This window comes from Coturnix japonica, chromosome 6, assembly GCF_054131305.1.
Source record: "Coturnix japonica strain WE chromosome 6, WE-NBRP24, whole genome shotgun sequence".
Classification (NCBI taxonomy): Eukaryota; Metazoa; Chordata; class Aves; order Galliformes; family Phasianidae; genus Coturnix; species Coturnix japonica.
The window spans coordinates 37,975,646-38,002,295 of record NC_140668.1 but is presented as its reverse complement, the minus strand read 5'-3'; the positions used below and the strand labels follow the sequence as shown (position 1 = coordinate 38,002,295).

Below are 26,650 nucleotides of genomic sequence, written 5' to 3'. Positions count from 1 at the left end.
CCCTCCGTGGATGTGGGCAGGGATGCGGAGCGCTGCGTGGAAAGGGCTCTTTAAAAGCTGCAGAGCAGAAGGAGAGGGGCCGGGACAGGAGGGCCGAGGGGGCCGCCCGGGAGGGCGTGGGGGAGTCGCTCGGGGCGGGGAGTTCCTCTCCTCTCTTACGTCTGTCAAAGGAGCGGCGGACGCCGCGGAGAGAGATAAAGCAAAAGGCGAGAGAAGGGCCCGGGACAGACTCTACAGCCACCGAGATGGGAAGCAGCTCCCCGCAGAGCCGGCCCCGCTAGAGGTGGGGGGGCCCGGCGGGACGCGGACTGCCCCGGAGCACGGAACGGGACGGGAGGAGGCCGCCCTCTTTTCCTCGCGGCAGCCGAGAGCAGCTTTCCCCCCCTCGGCCCCCCCTTCTGCAGCCAGGCTCGGATTTAGGGATAAAGTGGGAGGAGGAGGAGGAGGAGAAGGAGGGAAAGGCGCGGGGGGGGGTGGGGGGGTTGCTGCCATTTGTTTATCCTCTGAGGGGTGAAGGCTCCCGGTGGAAACAAACCCCACCGGGGGCCGAGAGGAGGAGGAGGAGGAGAAGGAGGAGGGTCGGGGGGGATCGCGGCGAGCCCCCAGCAGCGCGGTGGCCTTTTGGGGGGGCGCTTAGGGGGGGGGCGGCGGAGGAGGGCCGGGGCTGGCCGCCGCGGAGCTGCCCGTAGATGACTGCAGAAGCGCAGCAGGCTCTGTCCTCTCAGCCCCCTCCTCCCGCGGTGCACAGCAGCTACGGCCCCATGTCCTCCGTGGCCGAGAAACAGCCGCAAAACTCGGCCATGGACGCCGCCTCCGCCGCTCCCTCCGGGCCGGGAGGCAACAGCGCTCCGGGCAGCGGCGGAGCCCCGGGCAGCGGCGGCCCTAAAGCGAAGAAAACCAACGCGGGGATCCGACGGCCGGAGAAACCGCCCTATTCCTACATCGCTCTCATCGTTATGGCCATCCAGAGCTCGCCCTCCAAGCGACTGACCCTCAGCGAGATCTACCAGTTCTTACAGAGCCGCTTCCCTTTCTTCCGCGGTTCTTACCAGGGCTGGAAAAACTCCGTTCGCCACAATCTCTCTCTCAACGAGTGCTTCATTAAGCTGCCCAAGGGGTTGGGCCGCCCGGGTAAGGGCCACTACTGGACCATCGACCCGGCCAGCGAGTTTATGTTCGAGGAGGGCTCGTTCCGCCGCCGGCCCCGAGGCTTCAGGAGGAAATGCCAAGCGCTGAAACCCATGTACAGCATGATGAACGGGCTCAGCTTCAACCACCTCCCCGACAGCTACAGCTTCCAGGGCTCGGCCGGAGGGCTCTCCTGCCCTCCCAATAGCCTCTCCCTCGAAGGTGGTTTGGGAATGATGAACGGCCACTTAGCCGGCAACGTGGACGGGATGGGCCTTGCGGGACACTCTGTGCCCCACCTGCCCTCCAACGGTGGGCACTCCTACATGGGCAGCTGCAGCGGCTCCTCGGCGGGGGATTATCCGCACCACGAGAGCTCCGTGCCCGCCTCCCCGCTGCTGCCCGGCGGAGGGGTGATGGAACCGCACTCGGTTTATTCCAGCTCGGCTTCTGCGTGGGCTCCCTCCGCCTCGGCCGCCTTAAACACGGGAGCTTCCTACATCAAACAGCAGCCTCTGTCTCCTTGCAACCCCGCTGCCAACCCGCTGTCCTCCAGCCTTTCCACGCATTCCCTCGATCAACCCTACCTGCATCAGAACAGCCACAACACCGCCGAGCTTCAAGGTGAGGAGCGGACGCGAGTGGGAGAACCCTGCGGGGATGGAAACGGGGGGGAATCCGCAGCCACCGGCTCTGAGGATTGATTTAACGTAGCTCCCCCCGAGGGGAAGCAGCGTCCTTTCACTCTATGCCGAAGGATGCGGCTGTTCGCACCGTCGGGGTTCGCTCCGTTTCTGCTGCGGGGCTGGGAACTGCCGCATCCCGAGTGGATGCTCCTTGTACCGGGCCCGGTGGGTGAGGGAAGAGGAGGCCGGGGATGGGTCCTGCGGGGTCAGAGCAAATAGGAGGTGGTGGAAGAACAAGGAAAGGGCATCAATAGAGGCGAGGCTACCGCAGCGAAGCGGGGGTTTCCTACGGGAGTGGCTGCCGCTCGTGTCCTTAACTATCCTCCCCCGTCCCTCCAGGCTCACGCCGCAGCAACCCGCTCCACTCAGGCTTGTATTTTCCAGGCCCTTTTCTCCTCCCTCAGCCTATACGGAAGTCGGTGGTGGGGTCTCCCCTCTCCCCACGGCTCCTCTGTGCTACTGTAAGGGGGGACAGCAGTGTCCGGGCCGCCGTCGGACCGCAGGGGCCGTGAGCCTGGGGAGGAACAAGGAGCTCGGAGCTGGGATTCGTCCTGTGGCCCGAGCTCACCTCGGGGCCCGGGGAGGCTCTGGGGATGCAGGGAGCTCTCCGCATCGTTCTGGGGCCGTGGAGGGGAAGGGTTTGGGGTCGCTGTGTTAGGCCCCCGGTTTTCAAGTAGAGAAAAATTACCGCAGAAACGGTGTAGAGTGGAGGGTGGTTGGGGAGAAGCACGAATGCAGGGCGGAAAGGCGCTGCCCAGCGCAGGGCCGAACAGGGCCGAGGGCAACGGAATGCAACCGGGACCCGCAGCCTCCATCTCGGCCCTACTCCGTCAATAAACCGGAGATGAGCGCATCAATTTCGCTGGGAAACGAAGCAAAAAATCATTCCTAAAGGAGCTCCCAGGCCCGGCCGAGTTGTCCCAGATCAACTCCCAAAAATGAACTGGGGTCCTCCTGAGGCCGGCGCAGATTTGCGCGGCTCCTCCTGAGATCAGTCCTGATTTTTTGGGGCCTTTTTCCCGTCCCGAAGTGGCTGCGGAAGCACCGGGGGGTTGGGGGGGGAGGAGGGGTTTCCATGGGCGGCTTCGGCCCCTCCGCTTGATCTGTCGGGTCGGGAGCAGCCGAATAACTCCGCTCTGCGCCCCGCGGGCATTGCGCGCAAGCGCAACGTGGAGAAATAAATACAAATAGAAATTAAAAACCAAACCAAAACGAAATGTCGTAAGGCCGAACGGGGTCGGAGCTGCGGGCTTTTCTCCGGCACCTGCCCGTATTTTCGAGGAGGGAAGGGAGTGTAACAAAACCTCGATTCGAGGGCGGCTGGGTGTTCCCCTCCCGACATCGCCTTTATGCTCAGCCTTTATTATTTCTTTGGCTAAATAGAATGATGATGGCTGACCGTTTTCTCTCCCCGTCCCGCAGGCATCCCGCGGTATCACTCCCAGTCTCCGAGCATGTGCGACAGAAAGGAATTTGTCTTCTCTTTCAACGCCATGGCCTCCTCCTCCATGCATTCAGCGGGCAGCGGCTCCTATTACCACCAACAAGTGACATACCAGGACATCAAGCCGTGCGTTATGTGAGACGGGGCGGAAAAGCCACCACCACCTCCCGGAGGCCGCCGAGGTCTGACCCGGTGAACGACCCCCCCCTCTCCCACCCAGGACCCTGTGGGAGGAGGAAAGAGGGATGGGGAGGGGGGACTCTGCAGACTGTGTTTGTCCCCATAGATGGGACCCCCGGGGAGCGGACCGCTGAGAGCGGCGGTGCCGTATATACGGGCGGCAGAGCATCGGCCGGCCCGGCCTCCACCATGTGTCTTTAATCAAAGACGCTCTCTGCCTTCTTCTGCTTCTTCTTCTTCTCTTGGGTCGGGGTAGGCTGGAAGAAAGGGAGGGTGGGGGGGAATAAAAGAAGTTCCCCCCCCAAACCCTCCGTTGCCCCTCATCTTGAAATCTCCGACTGCGAGTTTGGGTTGAAAGGTTTGCTACGTGAGGTTTGGGGGTTATATCCCTTAAAAAAGAAAAGAAATCGCAAACAAAGCTTTCTAAATCAGTTCTCTTCAATAGAATGCGTTGAGCGATATCATCGTCCCATCCCTTAGGGGCAGAGCCGGACTGTGAGCACCCCGAGCACACAGAGCGGCGCTGCTCCGGCCCTTCGCTCCCATCGAGCCCTCAAACCTGAAAACAATCTTTTTTTTTCATTATTTTTTGGGATCATATATATCTATTTTTTTAGCCATCGGTATCTTCTTTTTCTTTAATTTTTTTCCTTTTTTTTTTTTTTTTCCTTATTATTATTAATTTTTTTTTGCCTGCGTAAAGACTGCAGGACCGGACCCTATGCAGAGAGAATAAGGCACTTTGAATAGAGACAGCCACGCTCCTTCTGTTATTTATTCTACATTGTCGTCGTCGTTGTTGCTAATAATGGAGACACGAGGAGTCTCAGTTGATCAGTATTAAAGCGGTGGAGCTCTGTTGGCAATATTTGCCATATAGATGTTGGGGTTTTGTTTTTTAGTTAACCTCTTGTAAATGTTAAACCCAGCCCGGTCTCTGTGTAAAGACAATCCTCCATATGTTTTTATAGAAATATATATATAATGAAGGATTATCCCCCTCCCTTTCCCCATCTCTTATTGGGTTGGTTCTTTTGTTTCGCCCTGACTTTGTACAGTTCGGTGTCACCTATTTGAATTCCTTTCTGCACTGTATAAAAACTGTAATGATGCGGTTGGTTTTGTGTTCTATTTTATTTTATTATTATTATTATATATAATATTTTTTTTTCCACCCGGCCCTTTTGTGTATGTTTTGTCCCTAAAAAGGGGGGAAACAAAGAAAAAAAAAAGAGGGGAAAAAAAAAATCAAGCCGAAATAAAACATGTACGGCCTTTGTATGTGGGCTTCACGACTGTATGAGCAGCAAATAAACGAGCAATGCGGTGTGAGACGCGGAGTTCTATCTGAGGAGTCCGTGGGCTCCGCGTGTTTGGGGTGAAAACGTCCTGTTTTGGTGCAAGATTTAATGGTCTCCTATTGGTTTTGGCTCTCGGTGGGTCTCTTGGAGTTTCCATTTTGGTGGTGCGGAGCTGTTTGAAATGGGGGCGTGGAGCGGAGGAAAGCCCAGAGGTAATTTTCTTATTCATTGCCTGTATTAGAAAAAGCGAAAGGCGGCATCCGATGGCTCTGGGCTTTTTAGTGGAGTCACAGATCTCAGCTCTTCCTCCTCTCCTCCACTCAGTTGGACCCCACGGAACCCAGGGCAGCCGTTCTTCACCATATTAAACGTATAAAATCAAAGCAGGTAACCGCGGCCTGGCATTCGACTGAGGAACAAATCCATGTGCTGTGTTCGGGTTTATTTGTTAGAGGGTACATCCAACCCCAGACATTCTGCTTCAACCATCTCTGTAGGCCGATGTGCCCATATTCATGCATACTACCAATAGCATGCGTGTACAAGTAGATGTATACGAATTAATCTAGTTACTGAGTTGTGCACGTCTATCTTCATCCAGGCCAATTAGGTTACTAATTAGCTGAGCGTTGTGTAATGAGTTTAATTAAAAGCAAAGTTAGCTGGTAACACACACATATACACACACAAAAGCTTTCTAATTAAGGCAGGTGGGAAGGGCTTGATGAGAGTTACTGCAGGCCTCTCTCTGGGAAGCTTAATTAATTTGGGGGTGGTTTTTTCTTTCCAAGGATAGTTTATGGTTAAGCGAGCAGCTTGCAATGCCTATTGGGGTTCCCCTGTTTTTGTGCCTTTGTGGACTGATCCTTCTCTTCACTGTGTTGGCTGTCCATGCTGGATGTGAGCCACGCTGTTACCAACTCAGTGTGTGAGCTGAAGGCTGAGGTTTGACTCCTGATGCACATATCTGCACTAGGTGTGGCCGAGATAAAGGCTTGGGGGTTAGGAGTTCAGTCTCTGCCAAGTGGGTTCTCCCTTCCTTGAAATCTCACTATCGCTTCTAAGATTCTTTTTCATCCTTCAGATTCACTTTGGACTCGGGCACCTTATCGATCTGCTCACAGCTTGAGGTCTGCAGGGCTGGGAAGGGTAGGCAGACACCTCGTGATCTGCCCTTGCAGGGTTTGATATCTGGTCCCCAACAAAGGTCTGTGTGATTCATTTCCCTCCCTCCCATCGGTTCCCTTTACCCCACGCCACCAAACCTGGATAAACAGAACCATTGCATACCGTGAACGCCACATATTCCTCAAGCCAGTGAGCACAGCCTAAACAGGCAGCTCTCCATCTCCGACACCGACAGCAGGGAGGAGAGGGTGAAACCCTGCAGGCTCCTGCTCCCGGCTCTTGTTCTGCACAAGACAAACCTGCTTTTTTTCCCCCTTGTAGTCCCAGGGGATGGGAAAATTCTAGCTGTTATCCCAACCAGAGCCTTTGTACAAGCTCTGTGCTTGTGAGTAGGAGAGCTCTGCTGGGACGTGAGGAGGAATAAGCTTGTTTGGAAATGCTGTCGGAGCCCTCTAAGAGGACAGGAGGAATAAGTTTGCTCAGAAATACAGGACTCGCTAATATAACAACCTCCCCCTAGCCAGACCTGAGCTGTGTTCAGCTGATAAGGCTCCGTTCAGTAGTGGCAATTTGCTCACTGTTGTGCTGCACTTTTGGAGCACAACCAGAATCAGAGCCTGGTGTTTCTCACCAGATTTAGCTCAAGATGCACCAGTGGCTCAGGGGACCCAGAAGTCCCCAGATATACTGCAGCATGGCCATGCTATGCCATAGCGGAGCAAGACGCATTGGCAACCTCTCCACTTCACTCATCTCCAAGTGTTTCCTCCCAGCCTCTTAGGGCTGCCACGGAGCTGCATGTGCACATCTACCGCCCTATTGCTTGTATACATCTGGGTCCCCGTGTGACGATGAGGAAGGACCCGGGGGCGATGCGGGGCTCAGCTCGGGGGCGGCGGAGCTGAGTCGTTCCCTTGGAGGCAGCGCCATCTGGTGCTGCGCGCTGCGCAACGCGCTCCAAATGGAACGGGTTTTCCCCAGCAAACCCGGCTGCTTTGGGAGGTTTCTACCCCTTTATTTATTTCCTTCCTTCTTTTTCTTTCTTTCTATTTTCCTTTCTGGCATCTAGAACCCCATGAATATAGATACTCTTGGTACAATACAAGATGCTTCTGGGCAGGGGGGTTACCCAGACTAGCAGAAAATCAAGTACTTCATGAAACTTCACTGGTAGAAATAGATCCTCTGAATCTTATATGGGTATTTGGAAGGCTGGGTGCTGAGTTTGGTCCATATTTCTTGGCAGGGGAAGGCTCAAACTGGGCTCCTGATCTCTATGTTAAATCCAAGAAGCTTTGGACTTTGATGGATCTGAGTCACAGCCTTTGAAAAGGGGACTTTGACTTCTCTGGGATGAACACTGGCTTTTAGATAAGCCAGATTTCAACATTTCTTCACTTTCCATGCATTCTTAGAAGCAGAACTGCCGCCTGACATCAGGCTCTGAAGGAAGAGCGCCAGGGTGGTTCAAACAAGCTTGGCAATAGCACATTTGAGCCAAGGAATCTTTGGCAGTGGGAGTCACATTCAGGTACATAATAACTGATGCAGGTGACTGTATCTGGCTGAAGGAGATCCCTATGATGAGCAGGAGATGCACAGGGTGCCAGCAGCTCTGTAGTCATGAGCTGATGCTTTCCATTGACATAGTTATCAGATTGGCTCAGGAAGTGGAGAGGGAGGCAGCTCAGTTGTTTTCAATAGCTTCCATTGCCAGAATCCATCCTGCCCAGTAAGCAGTTAAAATCAGAAGATTATTAAAGAAAGATCACAAGGAATAAAGCTCATTAGTGATATTCTGGGATGCAGGGCTGTCTATTTGCACAGGCTTAAGAAAGGCTCTTTGAGACCAGTTCCCCCATTATTGGGGTAAACATCAAATCTCCTCTTCATAGACACCTGCAGGTTCACGTATCAGTTTCACATACTGCTATTGGCACACATATCAGAGCAAACTTCCATTCTAAAGATCAAATCTGCTTGATCACAGAATGAGATACATGGGAGCTGGCAGTGCTTCCACACTTCGATATCTCTTACACTGAACATAGTTATTTCTTTCTTTGAGGCAACAGGAGTTGAAAGACCTGGAACGGTACAGAAAGTGCAGTTCTGTGGCTCAGCTCAGCTTCAGGCTAATTACTGAAAAAATAAGCAAACACACCTGGAAAAGCAAGATGTCAGAGCCTGGAAAGTTTTGCAGGGACTTAAAAGTACCAAGAGTTCACTTGGAGTCAGACTTTGCTACAGCAATTGTGTTCCTGTATGGTAGAAAAGATACTGCAGATACACTACTGGGGTAATCACTTCCCTTCAGAGAGATGGAAACACCAACCTATGGAACCTGAGCAGCACAAGTGCCTGGAGATGCTCTGAAAACATGATATCCCCCTGGAAAATACTGCAAGTATTAAACACTTGTCTGCATGATTAGCTTCACTCTAACAGATGGCTCAAAAACACCAAGGAGTGGCTGCAATGGATACGTTAACACTGAGAAATGTAGAGGTTTTTGCAGCATGTCTTGAATGTTTCCCTTCCTTCCCTGCCCTTTTTCTTTCCCTCTCATCTCGCCGTCCTGAATGTTTGCTTTATTCCTTAAAAAACCCCCATGCTTTTAGCTCCTTGTGCTTCTGCATGGGATGGGTGGACTGCAATACACTGGCGTGATTTGCTAGACCTGGGAAGAAAGAAGCTGGGTGAAAACGAGGTGCCCACCCATTGCATTAAAAAGGCTGCTGTGCTACGTGGTTTTACTTACTTATTAGAAAAGCAAGCAGTTGATGGGTTTCTAACCTGTCTTTCCAGCTGTTTCCCAACTCTGCCTTCCTCCTTTTTCCATCTGTAAAACATGGATGTCACCGGGGCCACTGTAAAGATGGACCAGATAGGTCTGTATCCTGAAGTCATTTCTCCCAGTGACTTGAGTGAGATGCCCAGCCCAGAACAATGGCAGGATACACGGCCCTAAACATTGCTGCTGTGCTTTAAAAGATGAAAAGCAGTGACTTTTATGTACCCATGTAAGTGGAGGGGCAGAGAAATTTTTCATGATGTTTATAGCAGACATCACAGGCAACACACGTGAAAACATGGGAAATGGTGCACTTTTCTCATAGAGAGATAATCTTTAATAGATGGCAACGAGGAAACAGAGGCATTCATACACAAGCACCTACCTCACAGAGGGGTATGTTTGCCTGGCTGACATGGCCACAGTCACAGATGTTTCCTCCAGAGCCAGAATTGCTGCATGGGGTTGTTCCTTGTAAGGAACCGGAATGAGAGAAATCTCAGCACATGCTTTTCCTTCCCCTCCTCACCCCTTGAAGAGAAAAATGCAGTGACTGACTTTCAATGAAAGCACTCTGCTAAAAAACGTTTGTTTCTTCCTTTGCTGGAAGATAAAATTAAAAAGAAAAAAAAATAAATAAATAAAGATATGATTTGAAGCCAGTATTTAACCACCCCTTTTATTCTACCGGCCTCTGATGATAGATAATGAGCTAAATCATCTGTCCTTAAAGACTGCTTCCTGTGAGGGAACAAGGGACTGATGTGAATGGGTGCTGGAGGGCTGCATGGGGACCTGGCTGTGTCACATAGGAGCAGACTTTGCTTTCTTCCCACCCTGATGTTGAGAGATTTTTTTGTTCCCTTGTTCTCTCCATGGAAACAAATAATCTCTGACTCTTGTCACTTCGAGAAGACTACACAGCAACATGGCTTGTTTACTCACTGTTGTCTTTGGTGGATTGAAGCTGTGTGGCCTTGTCCGTGTTCCAGGAAATGCATGGACATAGCTGTCTGAAGGAAAACCCTCACGATTGTATAGTTTTCAGCGCTGAGTGGCAGTTAGCCACCTCATTTTTATTGTTAGCAGATCACAATGTTGCCTCGCTGCTCTGTGCCACACACCACGCTGTGACTAATATCATCCAACAAAAGAAAATCCCCTCCAAATCGACCACGTTCTCAAGCCTAACGGATCTGGTAGAGGCTCCATCCATCTGATGGCGTTTTCTCTTTGCATCTCCCCTGTAAATGACGATAGAAAAGGACAAACAGAGGGGGTAGAATCACTTTGGGAAGCTCATATAGCACCTAGGGTGGTCGCTGCCAGGCTCTGCACCCTCTCAGCTGCCATAGGATCTGGGCTGGGTTTGCTCACTGCAACCAGCCTCCGGAGCTGTTCAGCATCTTTCCCCACTGAACCCTTGAAGAGAGGGGGCACGCAATAACGACATCCTAACTTGTTTTGTGCCATGAAAGGAACTGGAAAGAATGCATCGAACCACATGACAAGTGAGGACATCGGGCTGCAGAGAGAATAGAAAGACCTCATTTTTAATTACTTTCTGAACAAAGTTGGCTCAGTAAAGTATTTCCCATTGTACTGCTGAACTTTTCTTCTCATCGCGCAGCAGTGAAACACAGGCTCCTCCGCTGCTGCTGCAAGTGGGCTGAAATCTGTCTGCGTTAGGGATCACTTCATTTCCTATTGAATGCAGACCATCCATTTATCAAAGGCGTTTCAGAGTTTTATGCAACATCCAGGCACTTCTTTCTCATCGTGAATGTTTTTAGCATGAGGGTCTTAAAATACGAAGATACCTCATCCTTCGTACAGAAAGAGAATGGGGGTTAAGCAGTTAAGATGTACATTCCCCCTGTTGCTCTGGATATTTACAGAGAACAGGGTTGAAGCATTGAGACTTTGGAAGTCCCAGACTAGTGCTTGAGTCACTGCAATAAAGAAGGGCTGTGTGCATTGGTAGGCACCTGAGATGAGACAACATATCCATGTCTATGTAGCCAAGTTCATCCTAGGTGCTAGCAGCAGGGCCACAACTATAACTGACAGAAAAAGAAGAATTATTACGTTAGTAAAGGTTCTCATCTTTAAAGCTTGTTAGTTCAGACAGTAAATCCCTTAGGGCATGGACTCTGTGGCTTGATCGTTAGTAAAATATCTTGCACAGTCTTGATCCGGGCCAAAGTAAAAAATAAGCAGGCTTCAGTTCCTCGAGTTTCATTATGAGATCAGAGCCCAAGGATTCACTGAAAAGTATTACATTTCAGAGCTCTGTGGATTGAGAGAAAAGTCAGAATTGACTCATGTACAACTGATGTCTTCCTGAGCGTGCAGAGAGCCTGAAACAATAGACCTAAGAGATGCAAACTGCCCCCATTCACTCTTCCTTCAAAATCTGCTGTGTCCCCAAGCAGGAACTTGGGCAGCCTGTAAGAATAAAATCCACATCATACAGCTGGAGATGCCAGAAAGTCATGTAGGCGTGCGCCTTCGGTAGTCTTGTATTACTTAATTAAACAGCAATTTAGCATCTTGCATTGAAATGTCACTTAGCTAAAGAAGACCAGCTTCTTAAACAGTGGTAAGAGCCTCATTCTTAGCACAGCTTCTCTTGCTTCAAGACAGAAATCACACCGACTTCAGCATGCACGAGGTCAAACTCCTATCAACCTTGTTAATATAAAACACATTTCCGAAAGCATGAGATACACTCGATTCCTTACAGGTAAGCTTATAGAACAGCTTTGCTGCAAGTTATACTGCTTTTTTTCCCCATTTTTCTTTGCAGAATCACTTACTGCTTTCAACTGTGGGAATCCTACAGCAACGCACAGATGAGATGAGACTCCCCTTGGTTTTTCATCTCCAAAGGAGAGACGTTATGTTCCTCAGTCACATCTACCAGCAGAAAACACTTGTGAAAGAAAGGAGGCCACCCTAAACAGTGGGAATGAGGGGAAGCCAAACCTTCTCATTTCTGAGGACTACTGCTTACCTTCATGTAAACTATAAACCTCTGCAGGTGCTCTGAACCTTGGTGAACTTTCTGTAGCTCCAGGCTCTTTTCAGGAGCTGCCTGTACTAATTTCTTCCTGCAGGTTGTTGCTCTTGCAGCAGACGATAGAAATGATCTTGCTCACAGCACAGTTACCACTGATTTGCTGATGCCTGAATGATCTTGCAATTTATTAACAACCTGGACCAAAAATGACTGCTTGACTTGGAAATTATCATTGCATTAACATTATTCCAGCCCATTCAAAATTCTAACAGTCCATTAGCTTAAGCTTATAGTAATTACTTTTCTTCTCAGAGCCAATCTACAATTACATGCCTAGTTAACACCTTTCCAGTAGTGTGGTTTGGAACTGCATTCAAAAAAGTGAGAGGCCAGAAGACAACTACAGAGTGCACACAGTGTGAAGAGGAAAGCAAAGACATCTAACATCCCCAACATATGAGCTTTTGCTATTAAAATACGGAGAAAACCATTATGATTTCTTCTGTTTCATTACTTTTGGAGGTACTGACACTGAGCTGTGTGGTGTGGATCCCAGCAAACAAAAAACTAATGACCAAGGTTAGCATAAAAGAATTGTTAGGAGTGCCTTCAGGTATGAATACAAAACACTTGTCACTTATACATTTCGTTTGACTTGCTTGCCTTATTTGAAAGCAAATAAACCCAACAATATTATTTTTCCCTAATAAAACCCTAAGTGGTGAACAGTGCTTATTCTCAGCTGTGTCAAAACTTTGGTTGTTAATAAGAGGAAATAAGGCAGAAGATGAATTTCCCATACATGTGACCAGGGAAGGCTAGTTCAATCTGTGATACACACAAAGATGACTGAAGTTGGCAGTGATGTATAATTATTTACTGCTTTTCTTTCCTCTGCTTTCTAAGCCAGTGATGTAACGAGTGTCTTTAAGTAGTAGTTTAACTCCTGACTCTTATCCATGAAGCACACAAATACTGAAACAAGATGCAGGGGCCTCTGTAGTGATTACATTTGATTTCAGACTAAGTGATACCAAAAATAATCTTGAGCTGGAGGAAAAGAGAGCATTTAAGAGCACAGCGCTATTCCTTCACAAACTTCTCCTCTGCTGACCTTACAAGAAGTTGGAGCAATGCTTTCCTTGAGACCATCTGCACAGAGCACATGATAACACTGAGATTTTGTTGAATGCTGTACAAAATGTCTGACCCCCGAGGCATAATAACATGCTTAAAATACACATAACGGTACCCTCTGGCTAAGAAAAAAAGTTTCCAAGTTTAAGAAATATCAATTTGGATGCTTACTTTGACTACGTGCCCAGCATCAATGGCAAAAGTGCTCCTGTTTAGAAAGGATGGTTCAGCCAAAATTTAACTTGTTTTTCAGGAATAGGGAACCGAAGAAAAAAATACGCATATATATAATAAAAGCCAACAGGTTTTGACCATAGTTTGGGCTGCTTTTTATTTCCACTACAATGATTAGCTATTAATGTAATTTCACAGAGGTAATGGAATTACACCACGTTATAAGAAACAAGACAATCAAGAAAAGCTTGTTTTATAACCATCCACATCCATGAAAAAGGCATCTGAAGTGTGTAGGGAGAAAGCTTATATCTACTTTCCTCTCCCAGACTGATGTTTATACACAGGGCTGAATCAAGAAATCAAACCTGAGATGGAAGCTACCTGCTTGTCCACCTGATCCTAATAGCTACGATGAACTCAATGGCTGAGGCAGTGTTTTTACAGCAGGTCTTTAAGAGCACAAGAATTGTCAAGCCCTCCTCCTCCGTTTTAATGAAAAATATACTGAAAATTCCCAAGAGGAAAACCCTCTTTCTTAGTAAACATAAGTGCAAACCCTAAGACAGATTTTTTGCAGCTGGCTTTAGATCTCACAAGTACAAATCTGCAGGTACAATCTGCAGATGACAGAATACAACCACCTCCCTCCATGTGGGGCTGCATGCAGCTACCAAAGGGCAAGTTTTTTGATCCAGGCCTAACAGATGTACAATGAAAAGCAAAATCACCCCGAGGCCAACGAAAAACAAATACACAGAGCGTGGTTACTTTGTGGATAACCATTTAGAGAAATGGTTCCTCTGTCATATATCTCGACAGATACACTTTGCACACACACCACTGCAGGAATGAGGCAGGCAAGTCATCTATGAGATGTACGCCTCATTCATTTGAATATATGGCTTTGCCTTCAGTTGTTTAGCCTGTGGAGATCACAGCATATACTAATAACCTTGAAAACTTAGGTCTGCCTCTTGCAAAACAATACAAACACGCCTGTTTGGTTTTTTCTTCCTCTTTCCTCTATTCATATTCATTTCTGCCTATTGATTTCTACTTGCTCTTTGTTTCTCTGATTCTTAGCCAGCTCAACTCGCAAAGTATTACCCCCGAGGCTCAAGCCTTTCAAAGAGGATACAGCACTCTCTGCGGCTGCTTTATCCTTGTAATCGAGAAAAGCCCTGTGCTGTGCTCCCTGCCAATTCACTCGTAAAGGAGCTGCATGGAATTCCCTTAAAGCACATTTCAGCTCGCTCACTCTTAGATTGGGAGGTATGTTCCCCACATACACAGTAGTAATCACGCCAGATCCCTCTAATCTGGGACTTAAAGAATCACTTTCAACATACTGTTGTCCTGTTTGAGCTGAGCCCATTGAAGCCTGCGGTCTTGTATTTCCAGCCACTGCCTTCTCATTTAACATCGCTGACTTGGTGGCATTTGCCAAGTCTGGTTGTTCATCTTGGAGGGTAACATCCTTGCCCGCCTGCTTCTCTTTGTACCGAAGACTCTTAAGGATGGGGATTTTTCCCAGCATCTCATAGCTGACCTAAAAATGGAGGAAGACAGACATAATTATGAGCTTTCCTCTTCTTCTTCCAGAAAAAGATGACCAATCAGGACACATTCGCACCATAAAAAGAGAGGAACTTCATTATATTGCTGCCATTCAGAGTGCCAGAGCATTCGAAACGTTACTAATTGTTGGCCGGATTCTGAAGTTGCTCCCTAAATACACACTGCGGGACAAAAATAAACATTAGTTACTCTTTAAGCAAGTACAATGTAGATCCAGCAGGAAAATCAAAACCAAACTCAGAGCTGGTCGATTCTGACATTTATTTATCAGGGCACTTTCAGATTTGCATTCTCATTGTTATCCCTTAAGGTCTGCTTTGACCGAGGCTCTGTGCTCCTGCTCTGGCAAAGCCTCACGTGCCTACAATTCATCCGACCATGAGGGGCTTTCATTCTGCAGACCTCCTTGCTTTCATTACCCCTGAAAACAGGATATCCCGTAGGTTGGGTCATACAATGGGGAGGGACCATGGTGTTAGCTTGCAGCTGGGGAGCGTGCCTTGCAGTGGGGCTCCTATGAGTGTGGGCCCAGCTGGAGGCACGTTCTCTGGTTGTGGAACATCACCACAACCCTCCCTCCTTCCATCTGACACCACACACCACCCGCAGCTACTCAGTGGATCCCACAGCAGTCTGCTGGGTTGGATCATAGAACTGAAGAGAGCCTGAACACTGTACTTTAAAACTGTGAGCCCTCTCTCCCTCCATCCAGCCCCAGTTCATAAGCAGCTTTTCTGGAAGGGCTCTTCCTCTCAACAGCTGAACCCTATCCATCTCAGGCATGAGATGCCCCAGGCTATGTTCAGCGACTGGCAGGAAACACAGTGGTTCCCTAGCTAATGTGGTCTAGCTCTTGGCTTGCAGACTGCAGTTGGAAGTAGCAATAATTCGTACTTGGCTGCTGGACAAGCAGAACATCCATCAACACAGGATCCAATTCTTAAATTTAGGGAGCAAAACAGAGCCTGGGGAAGAGATGCCTGAGCTAACAGAGACCCAAGCTAATAGCCCACACAGTGTGAGCAAGCCACTCTCACAGGATACTGCATCAAAGCTTAGGAGCCACAAACTCAACAGGCTGTCCTGGGTTGGCACTGGCATATCCAGGCTAGAATATACCTTCAGATCTCAGCTTAGAGCCCCTGAATTCCTGCTCCTACGATTCAGTCAGGCAGGTTTCCTGTTCTGTGAAGCAAACAAGCAAACTTTACTTCAAGCTGAAATGAAATAAAAATCCAAGCTTACGTGCAGCCCAGCCTAACTCCAGCCTTGTTAATCAAAGAGTAGAACAAATGTGGGCAGAGGCCACCTCTATTCTGCCACGGAGCAGACCCAGAGTCAAGGTGTTTGTGATCCCTGCAAACTGAGGAAGATGCAGTTGCAATACTATATATGGTTTGAGAGGGACTACAAACTACTGAAGCTCTGATCATCAAACAACACCATGAGTGGAATCCATCGCTACCTGAAATTCAGCCCTTTGCAGGGATACCACTATGAAGACTCTATGACACTGTTGCAACAAAGGCAGTTGACTTGGTACTCAATTTTATTTGCAATTAAAAACATAATCTGGAAAAGAAATAAAATGGCATTCTTGCAGCTGGACGCCATCAACTGACTTCCTCCTGCAACAGAAGAGTGACAGAACATTTACCTTTAGGCTAAGGTCTAGGAGAAACTTCCATCTGGATCAAAGCTCTCAAATACTTCCCTATTTTTTTGTTCCTTTTATGTCAAGGAAAGGCAGAAACTCAGAGCATCAGTTGAAGAAACCAATTCACCTCCCTTTTTAGGGTGCAAGGGGTGAGAAGCAAAAGGGCAAAGGGGACAGTGGGTGGCAAAGGAAGGGACAAAGCTTGTTCTGCTCTCTTACAAAATACCAAACAAAAGAACCCCTTTGTGGTAGTACAATGTGTTGCTAATTATGACCATGCAAAAAGTTTCTTTTGTCTTGTGAGATGTGGAGGACTGCGATGATTTATTTCCAAGAGGAGAGAGTCCAAAGATATTCCTCCACTCTTTCAAACAAGCTGCACGTTTCTTGGTGCTGTGCCGGCTGGTCACTACTCCTTAGCCTTGTTTAGCACTTCAGGCTAAGCCAGGTTGCAAAGGCCTTGGGTTCTGGCCCCAGTAAGTTATCTTAGTTCCAATTACATGGAACTGGGCAACCGCAGTGGCTGAAGCCTCTTTCCTTGCTCCCCCCCATCCCTCTACAGTCAGGGCCAAACCATTTATTGATGTTTGTAAACTTTGTATTGAGTGTTGGGAGTTAGTTAAACGATTGGCTTTGGCAGTGAAGCCAGCTGAAGAAGTTTCCTATTATCCCTTGACCACCAATTCCCAGGCCACTTCCAAACTTCAGCCTACTGGGGTTGGACAACAGAAGTGCTTGTGGGTCTGCAGTACAAACTCTGGAACTGACGTGATTCAGGTTAAAAATAACTCCAGCAAAGGCAATTAATCATTTAACAATCCTTCCTACTCCCTGCCATGGCTGAGAGAGCCTTGGGGAAAGAGGACAGCAGGGTAGATGAATTCTTCTGGCACACAATTACCAGGCTATGGGAAAGGAGCTGAGAAGGGAAATGTGGCCCCTCTCTGACAGAAACCTGAAGAAAACAGAGACTGGGATGCTGCCTGCCAATAAAAATCTCCCAGCATTTAACCCTGAGCATCCACTCTCGTGGCACCTGGTTTGGTCACAGAAGAATAGAGTGGCAAATGGACTTCTGTAATGTCCCTGGCTGGAACACTGGGGCTCTCTTCAACCTCTGTTATTCCAGAAGAGTAAATGCAGACACTTTCACTTCTTTGCTGGAAATAAAAAATAAAAGATGTGTTTTCCCTCTGACAGAATGAGTAATGCTGACCCCTGATACAGTGCAGGCCAAGCCAAACACCACTTTGATTTCCCTGGCAATAGAGGCGGCACAGTTCTGATGTACCTCAGATGGGGAAAGGACAACTATAGACCAGAGAGGGTGCTCAGTCTGTTGTTTGATTCTATTACACATAGCTACCCATCTTGGTACACTAGCTGATGTAGAAACACATGGCACAAAATGGATATAACCACAGAAGGCTGAGAACAAAACCAAACAATCTATAGTAGAGGAGATCCACGGGACCTTCCAAGTATTGAGGCTGGAAGGCCAGGGGCATTTGGAAGACTCATCTCTGCCCACTCTGAGGGTGGTCTGACCCTGGGCTCCAGAAATGCATAGAGACTAAATCTCATGCCATCTTCTTAATCAGTTGCTTGTTTCAAGGAGCACTCTATTCACAGGGGTTTAGAGCATGGACAAAGCCAAGAGAGCTAAGACGGGCCAACACAGTTGAACATTTTATCATTCATTTGCACAAAATGTCCAAATATGTGCACGCAATCCAAGGGCATATTTCTGGGAGCTGGCAGCCCATGAAGTCTGCTTGTGTCCCTCAGGAGAAACTTATGAAACCCACATTTGGAATTCATCAGCAAAAACCAATTCCATAGACTCTGCAGCAAGGGTTAGATTTGCAAAGGTGTTGAGAAGCCCAACCATGCATGGAAGCCCGCCCTGCTCATGTTTTCTCCTCCCCCCAAAAAATATAACACTGCCAAAACCAAACCAACAAAACAAGATTGGCCAAACTGACAGTAATTTTGTTCAGATGGCAGCAGCATCCCTGCTAAAGGTTTTGCCAGCTTGTGTGTGAAGTTTCTGAGCTCTGACAGAGCTTATTTTGCTTTCCAAGTATTCTATCACAGACCCAGATCAAGAGCTGTTTGTTGTCAGTGTCTCCCTGCTACTGCACACTAAGCATCAAATCCATGGATTCTCTCAGTTCTGGAGACATCATTTTGGAAACATCTTCTCCTACTTCTCAGTAAAGATGTGATTAAAGAAACAGAAGGAAATGCTTGCTGGAATGCAGTGATTTTTTCCACCAACTTCTCTCATTTCCCTCCTTCTGACCCCAACTATTTTAATTGGTCTATATAGCTTCGATTTAAAATAAGCACTGCACAAATAACTTCGTAATCGTGACAAACATAACCGACGGTGTCAGAGATAAAGATCACAGCTCCCCATACAAAACACTAAATGAGAAAGTAGTTCCACAGATTTAGAGTTCCCAGAAACAATGGGTCAGATTTTCAAGAAAGATGAAGCCAAATAACTCTCCACTGGCATCCAAATAAAAGTTTTCCAGAGTTCTCAGCTCTTAGCAGTTCTTACTGTCCTCTAAGAGCACTGAGTTCTCAAAACCCTCAATTCCAATGCAGAAAACATACCTGTATAAACGTTCCAGTACTGCCTTTGTATTCAGATGAGTATCTAGAGTATCCAGCACTTATTTTGGTAATGCTCCTTCGGTAATAGCATTGCAGCTCTTACACCTCCTTTGAAATCTTTAAAATAAGTAAGCATTTCTATGACAAAAATCACAGTATGTGGGGTTTTTTTTGCACCTGTTCTCATTCTTGACTCACTACTTTCTTCCTGCGTAGCATATAATGAGCAAAACCACTCAATGAGAACACTGAGCACAGAAATTAAGCCTGGAAATGTGCATTTTGTTTACCATGCAAGTACCCTTTTACCTCTTTGTGAGCAGAAAACAGAGCATACCTATTAATGGCTATTTATCCTAACAGCTTCAGAAAAGGACACACTTTGCAACAATGCTCAGCAGTAATCCCATGTTTGCAAACACCTTTAATTCAGTTCCTAAGTCATTGTCTTGGCTTCATCCAGTGAAGGATTCATTTGTTTTCGCAAGGTATTTTACACATCACCCTCTTAGGAGGGGTTTAACTACATCATGTTGACAAAACACCGTATTTAGAAGCAGGGTATTTATTTGCTCGCTATCTCTAGGTTCATTTAGTTTTGCTGATAGAAACAGGAATACAACAGCAAAGCCAGGATTTAAAGGAGAAAAGGATGTAGAGAAAAGGATGAGAAAATGAGGTAGAAGCATCCGGGAAAATCTGCTGGACAAACACTTAAATAGCCACTATCAGATCCTACATTTTTAACACCCTGACGCCTGGTTAGACCTCCCACCTCCAGGATTCTCTGTGAAAGAGTCGATCGTGGTTACCTCTACAACCACAAACAACATGTACACGCGTTGTTCAGTTCTCTGTTCAAGAATAACACTAGATTCTTTCTTCACACAGATAAGACATGCTGTTCTCATCCCAGAACAGAAACATTACAATTATCCTCACTCTAGTATTCTCCAGTATTTTTTTATCTAATCAACACCAGCTCTGAAGAGCAGCCAAAAGCTGTTTTGTGTTAAATTAGCACTCAGCATCTCTTTTTTTCCTTAAAGTTCACTCATGTAAAGTGCATTGTTCATAGTGAAAGCTGTATAAAATCCAGTGAGCTGTATTCTTTAGACACCACCACTAATTTTAGACACAACTCTGCCAAGCATCTCAACTCAACTCTCAAGCATCAGACAGAAGCCCAAAGGAGTTGCAACAAATATTTTGTAAGCTTTTGAGTAATATAGTGTAACACTGATCTTGACATTTTCTCTGCAAAGGGAAGAAGAAATGCTAAAGTAGCACTGAATTTGATACATTGCTTGGGGACTGACTTGACTTTCCACTAGCCAAAACTACACAAAGATTCAAGGGCTGATCCCCAGACCTTTAAAAAATGTCACTAGCAAAGGGATGGAGACAGGGGAAAATAAGAACATTAGCAAGGCCACTTACTGGGGCTGCTCCGACACCAAGAAAGACTGCAATCAAAAGTATGTTGGCAACTCCATCCGTGTTGGACGGAGCACAAGGGGTAGGCCTTCAAAACAATTACATTCAATAATATCCTAAAAAGTTAGGATTCAAAAATAATTCAGTGGAAAAAATGCATTGGTGTAGAGGAAGCTCACATTTGTTTATTTAATTGATTTTAACCTCAAGTTCTCAACCACAGTCAGGGTAAAATAGTCTCCCACCATAGGAGTAAAAATAGTCTTGGTTACAATTGTTCTTTGTAGATATGTCACCTTAACAAATTTAACTCTTTTTACTTTGTTAAAAGCTCACTAACCAAAAGGATTGCCCTGAAATCATTCACTAATATTTCCTGAGTGGTTAATGCAAAATAAGGGCATACTATTCATCATCTTACCCAATCAGGCGGGATTGGGTCTGTTCCCTGACCAGATGATTTCTGGAATGAAAATCTAATGACAAAGAAAATGTTTTCCCCGTCATAAATTTACAATAGAGTAATTTAGGAAATGCTTTTCTGAAACCATTTGTGAAACTGCTGAAGTTTCTGATAAACTCTGGGAAAAAAAGGAAAACAAAAACCACAACACAAAAATTATCAATAATCATTGATACATGATTTCAAATGGCATCAAGTCACTGCTCTTCCACCTGAAAATAAGCTCCAGACAAATTCATCTACCCTTTAGAAGATAACTCCAGACATTCATGGTGTAAACAGCACTGTACCAGCCACTGCAAGCCATGCTTATGTTTTACCACCAGAGCAACACTTGTAACAGTAACTTGCCTTATGCCAAAGTATTCCACGTGGCTTTGGTCGTTTGCAGTTAGTCTTGATAGTTCTCGTGGGTGTGAGTATATAATCAACGGTTAAATCGTGATCACCAAGGAGCTCTTCTGCTATGTCAACTACCTACAAGAAACAAGAGATTTGTTAAAAACAGATGCAATACAATTCCACATAATCCTGCTGTCTTGTAACATACAAAACTCTGTTAGTGACAGTGGAAGCAGAGCACAAGTGCTACATCAAAATAATTCCAAATCTCTCTTTCATATGCACCATTCAGAAGCCCACAGTTCCAATCTGTCATTTAGGAGTGGATATTTTAACTTACTTGGCAGTCGTGCACGATAGTAATCACAGGTGTGTCCTCCATCACTGCTCCCATTGACACCATCATTGCGTATTCCATGTCTGCATAACCTTCTCCTTTTCCAATTCTCCAGCCTAATGAACACCAAGCAAAAGGTGTGAGTAACCAAAACATCATAGTTTATAATTTTACTAAAGGCCAGAATAGTGGCCTGTATGCTCTAAACCACATCACTGTCTGTTGACTAAATGCTAGTGACATTGAATCTGTGTGACAAATCCCTGAACCCAAGAAGAAAAAGACAGAACTCAAGACCATAATTAACACCCAGTGAGATTTTGGGGTCCACAAGAAAGTAGACATAACCTACTGGTATTGTGAATCTCACAGCATCCTCCTGCAAAGCTTACAAAACTTTATCTTACCTTTTTCAGACACAGCCACTGATCCTACAACAACCAAGTCCACTCGTGCTTTCCCATCAAGACCTACAGGCACACTGTACTCTTTTATGCCCTGCAAGAAAAAGATAGTTTTAGGTTCACAGAGTGCAGACTTCCAGCCAGTGAGGCTGAAAGCAGGAGCATGTTGATAAATGCAAGTAACTACCCATGCTCCAAAGTGTTTCTTCCATGTATAGCCAAGTTGCAGATGGCTGGAAAGTTGTCCTCTAGGGAATCCTAGAATACATTTTCTACTATAGTGAGAAGCATTTTGGCATGCTTCAGGGAGAGTCAAGAGAGGTGAGCTCTTTTCTAAGCAAGGTTACTTATTTAAGATCAAAAGCTCGTGTCTGAAACCCTTGATTCAACATCTGTTTCTGAAAATGAAGGCAAATGAAACTTCCCACCCTACCACGACTAACTGGAAGTCATAACATGTAAATTCATGCCTACAAGCAGTCCCAGAGCACTACAAATTCTTAAACTAGCTCTCACATACAAGTCACAGGGTTAATTTAGACAGCCAGCTACAGCCTCAAGATGTTAAACTCTACCTGAAATGCATTACTGAAGCACGACCAAGTATAGATGCTCTCCATTTCACACTATATATGCTATATATTTTGCCAGACCCAAATCTTTAAAAGCGCATTCCAAATCTCCCAATACATTTCCTAAGATTGCATTCCTCAACAGCTTGCTGCGTGATCAACATTTAGAATGTGCTGCTGTCAAGCTATCCTTCAAAACAATTCCTTAACTAAAATACTAACAATGAGCAGAAAACTATAATGCTAACAAGTGAGAAGGAAAACCTTCATAAAATCATAGAACTGTTTGAGTTGGAAGGGACCTCAGTTGAACCTTACATGATCCTGTCATCCTTTTTTAACTCTCCTTGCTCCCTCAGTCCCTACAGGCTCTTCTCTAAATGAGAGACCCTAATAAAATTATATTTAGTCACAGAAATGAGAGACAGTGTTGTACTTTACTTTTCACACATGTAGTACGTAACATGAACCCTCCTCAGGCCAATTCAACCTTGTACTAAGTTAATCCTTACAGTAAAGAGCCAAACCTAAAACACCACAAAAGAAAAGTCCCTTTTAAAAGCTTTCCAGTGTTGAAGAACACTTAAGTAGTTAATGACTTTAATAGACCTTCCAACAAAGAAAGTTACTACTAATTACCACTCATTTACAACCCTCCATTGTACACAGGATTACCCTAGAACTGCTTTTAGCAGGAGATAAACTGCAGGCTATTGCGTTTTCACTTCAAATTAGGACACATGCAAAACAACACGGGTTTCTCTGCCAAATGACTTCAGCTGCACAGTACGACATTTCAACAGCAGAGGGCAGCAACACACCGCATTTTAAAGAACATCGTTTTGTACACATTACTTCTGTACTTCAGTACAAAACCAATCTCTCCTACTTATTAACTCTGAATATTTTAATCAACCAGATTAGGCGAACGCAAGAAAAACTAAAATGTTCCTTATAGATTTCTCTAGCTCAAAACTGCAAAATAGAAGTATTCACAAAATACAGACACCATTTTATTAACAAATTAACTAATGCATTCCAACTTCTAGTCGGACCATTGTAACACTCCTCCAGATGTTAGTTCAGACTTGGCCTATGTTCTGTTCCTACCTGAGATGTAGCACATATCCGCAGCACCTCCTTAGTTGCACCTGGAGGTGGAACAATCTTATTGAACAGCCCACTCCTCAGACGTGGTGTCGGAACCAATAAAGTCTTCCTTGCCTGTGGAACAAAAGGAGTTATTACCTTAATAAGAATTAAAAGGAGTTATTACCTTAATAAGAATTGGGTCCATTTTACACCCAGGAAACATTGTCACCATCCCATAAACTTCTGTGGTCAGTTGTCTTATTTGCTCTGAGCAGCTAAAGTTGGTGACTGTACAGTAACTAATGGTTACTAATGAAAAGCACTCACCAGCTCCGAAGCTTTCAAGGTAGGTGCTCCCCAGTGTTGAGGTTCACCACAAGAACTCCACAAAGGAGCAACCTCCAGAAAGAGATGCTACCTTAGTGGTGGTCAGCCCTTAAATGGGATCTAGGAGAGGTGGAGCCAAGCTCCACCCCCTTCCAGGAGGACAGCTGAATTACCTTTACCTGTGTTCCCACTCACTGCTTGTCTCAGATGAATACATAGTGAATACACAGATCTGATGCACATCTGTCCAATTGATCCTGTGATAAATCTAAGCCAATCTGAAGCCAGGCTAACCTGATGTGTTTTTAGGAATTAGAACACAAAGACGAGGAGACAGCTCCACAAAAACATGCTAATTTACCAACACGTGCACCTCGGTCACTTGTCAAAAAGGCAAAGATATGCATTAATGAGCAGCCTTGTGAAGCTTAGGATGGGTAAAACTGTAGGAAAACGGGGAGGAATGACCAAGAGGTGCTGCCAAGCACTGCACTGTTGCCCCACTCTCCTTCTCAGGGGCACAAAAGTGCTGTTACCTGCAGCGCAGCCAGCCGAACACCTTCCAAAGGTTTGTCTGGATCCACTTTGATCTCATTTGCTCTGTTGAACACATCGAGCTCTTTAATAGAGCAGCAAGCCTGATGAGAACCCTGTGTGAAGACAGGAATGAAAAGAGAATGTGTTCACTTACTTCCAGGGTTAGAAAGCGAGCGTTCTTCTGGGGAGCATCAGGATTTATTTTTACAGTATTGGCAGCTTTAAACTCCTCTAAACCCAGAAGCCTCGTCGCAGCATGAGGGGCACCCTGTTTTCATAAGATATCAGCACATCACCAAGGAGTTCAAATCAGAGAGGGGAAATTTTTTGCTCTTTCATCCCATACAGAGGCTGACTTTAAATCTAAGGGACGCGCTGCTAAGTTTGTGATACTCTCTATGAGAATAACAAATACCAGCAGAGGCTGCGTACTTAACTAATACATTGCAGGCTGCAGACAAAAAAGGGGGATGCTCCCTTTGTCTAACTTGACCCCCACTCATACCTGTCTCAAAGCTGGAGTGTAACTGTCATTGAATACAGATTTCTTTAAAGACAAGCCACAGGATATTTCTGGATGAACAACTTTCTGGACAAGGCTCTTTTAATAATATTAAACTCAGAAAATTAAGTTCTTAATCAAGTGAGGTGTCAGAACTTGCAAAGCATGGACTCTCCCCACTGAGTGTTCTTACCTCTGATGTCTTCTTGCTTAAGAGAGCAATAGAGGCTCCCTCCACCCACTTCAGCACCTATTCTAAGATGACTCTTCTCTACACCTTAATCAGTTTGGGGTTTTTTCCAATCTACTTAAATCTACTCTGCCCTTTCAGCAAAAGGGAAACTAATGCCCCAGTGTTGCTCATAGGCCAAAACACCCAGCTCACAGCCCCACAGTACTAGTTTAGTTACTCTTTCTTCAATATACAGCAGACACATGGGTGCACATCAGCATGCTCTGTCCACCCAAGAAAAACCCTAGAACACACACAACCTCAGTTAATAGTGTGATCTGAGTTGGAAGGGACCTTTATAGGTCACCTAGGTCAACTCCTCTGTAATGAACAAGGAGGCCTACAGCTACAGATGCCTCCAGGGATGGGGAATCCTGGTCTACCTGCTCCAGTGCTTCACTATCCCTATAGTAAAAAAGATTTCCCTATATACAGTCTAAAACCCAGCTCTTTTAGTCTGAAACTCTTTACCCTTGTGCCATCGCTACAGATCCTGTATTAAAGAATCCATCCCCTTCTTTCTTAAAGCCCCCCCCTTTAGATATAGAGCACTCGGGTATCCCCAGTGCACCACACAGAATCACAGAATGACCCAGGTTGGAAGGGACCTCAAGGATCATGTAGTTCCAACCCCCCTGCCTAGCAGGGCCACCAAACATACACCTTTACTAGATCAGGTTGCCCAGGAGACCCCATAGAGACCCCATAGATCCCCATAGAGACCCCATAAACCCTATAGATCCCCATAGAGGCCCCATAGACCCCACAGATCCCCATAGAGACCCCAAAGAGACCCATAGAGACCCCATAGATCAGGTTGCCCATGACCCTGTCCAACCTGGCCTTGAACACCTCCAAGGACGGGGCATCCACAACCTCCCTGGGCAGCCTGTTCCAGCGCCTAACCACTCTCCTAGTGAAGAACTTCCCCCTAACATCCAACCTAAATCTTCCCTCTTTCAACTTAAAACCATTTCCCCATGTCCTGCTATTGTCAGCCCTTTCCAAGAGTTTAAGGGAAGAGTAAGTTCCCTTCAGGTATGGAAAGGCTGCAATGAGGTCACCCCACAAACTTCTCTTCTCCAGGCTGAACAAACCCAACTCCCTCAGCCTGTCCTCATAGGGGAGGTGCTCCCTATCCCTGCTGACCACCCTCTTAGGCCTATCATAAAGGCATTAATCTCACCCAGCTAATGAGGTTTTATGGCTCTCTGCCCCCCTCTACCGTCACCCCACACGACTATGGCTGGATACAGCGGGCCTCACCTACCTTGAAATTAGGGATGCGGTGATGCACAGGCCGAGGGAACTCAGCCAGGCCGCTGGTCTCCAAGTAATCCCACACCTTCTGCCGTATGTCCCCTTTGGAGGCACCTGAAGGGGATCAAAGCGATCACATCAAGGCTGAACACCTCCATGGCCTCACGCCCCCTCCCTCAGGCCCGACGGTCGCCCCCAGTGACGTCATCAAAGCGAGCCGCCCCCTCGGCCCACTCTCTACTCACCCGCATCTTCCAACATGGCGGCTCTCTTCCCCTCCATCCCACT

General features: G+C 46.4%; 2 protein-coding genes across 13 annotated transcripts; one reads left to right on the top strand and one right to left on the bottom strand.

The window, feature by feature from the left end:
* The first annotated feature begins 141 nt into the window (after window positions 1-141).
* Window positions 142-4,770, top strand: FOXF1 (forkhead box F1). The gene is made up of 2 exons (XM_015874157.3): window positions 142-1,752; window positions 3,237-4,770. Exons 1-2 carry the CDS (start codon window positions 690-692, stop codon window positions 3,395-3,397), a joined length of 1,224 nt encoding a protein of 407 aa, XP_015729643.2. The 5' UTR covers window positions 142-689; the 3' UTR covers window positions 3,398-4,770.
* Window positions 4,558-26,650, bottom strand: MTHFSD (methenyltetrahydrofolate synthetase domain containing). 12 transcript variants are annotated; one of them, XR_014947828.1, is made up of 11 exons: window positions 26,608-26,650; window positions 26,373-26,476; window positions 24,368-24,481; window positions 23,523-23,636; window positions 21,844-21,934; window positions 21,440-21,552; window positions 21,109-21,234; window positions 14,347-14,546; window positions 9,607-9,905; window positions 8,664-9,192; window positions 4,558-7,954 (listed from the first exon to the last, which is right to left on the bottom strand). XR_014947828.1 is itself a non-coding variant. In XM_085551893.1 (10 exons), exons 1-9 carry the CDS (start codon window positions 26,642-26,644, stop codon window positions 9,087-9,089), a joined length of 1,005 nt encoding a protein of 334 aa, XP_085408019.1. In that variant the 5' UTR covers window positions 26,645-26,650; the 3' UTR covers window positions 4,558-8,852; window positions 9,047-9,086. The 12 variants fall into 12 exon arrangements, 9 of the variants coding, with proteins under 9 accessions (XP_085408019.1, XP_085408020.1, XP_085408021.1 ...); XR_004308656.2 differs by having other exon boundaries at window positions 4,558-9,192; XR_014947829.1 differs by lacking the exon at window positions 24,368-24,481 and adding an exon at window positions 24,523-24,636 and having other exon boundaries at window positions 4,558-9,192; window positions 26,608-26,639.

Bases quoted from the DNA above. Each gene is read 5' to 3' on its own strand.
- FOXF1 (XM_015874157.3), top strand. From the start codon at position 690: ATGACTGCAGAAGCGCAGCAGGCTCTGTCCTCTCAGCCCCCTCCTCCC. The intron at 1,753-3,236 runs GTGAGGAGCGGA...CCCGTCCCGCAG, and splicing joins CAACACCGCCGAGCTTCAAG to GCATCCCGCGGTATCACTCC.
- MTHFSD (XM_015874158.3), bottom strand. The intron at 24,637-26,372 runs GTAGGTGAGGCC...TTATGAAAACAG, and splicing joins ACCGCATCCCTAATTTCAAG to GGTGCCCCTCATGCTGCGAC. The intron at 21,553-21,843 runs GTAAGATAAAGT...GGTGTTCATTAG, and splicing joins AGTGGCTGTGTCTGAAAAAG to GCTGGAGAATTGGAAAAGGA.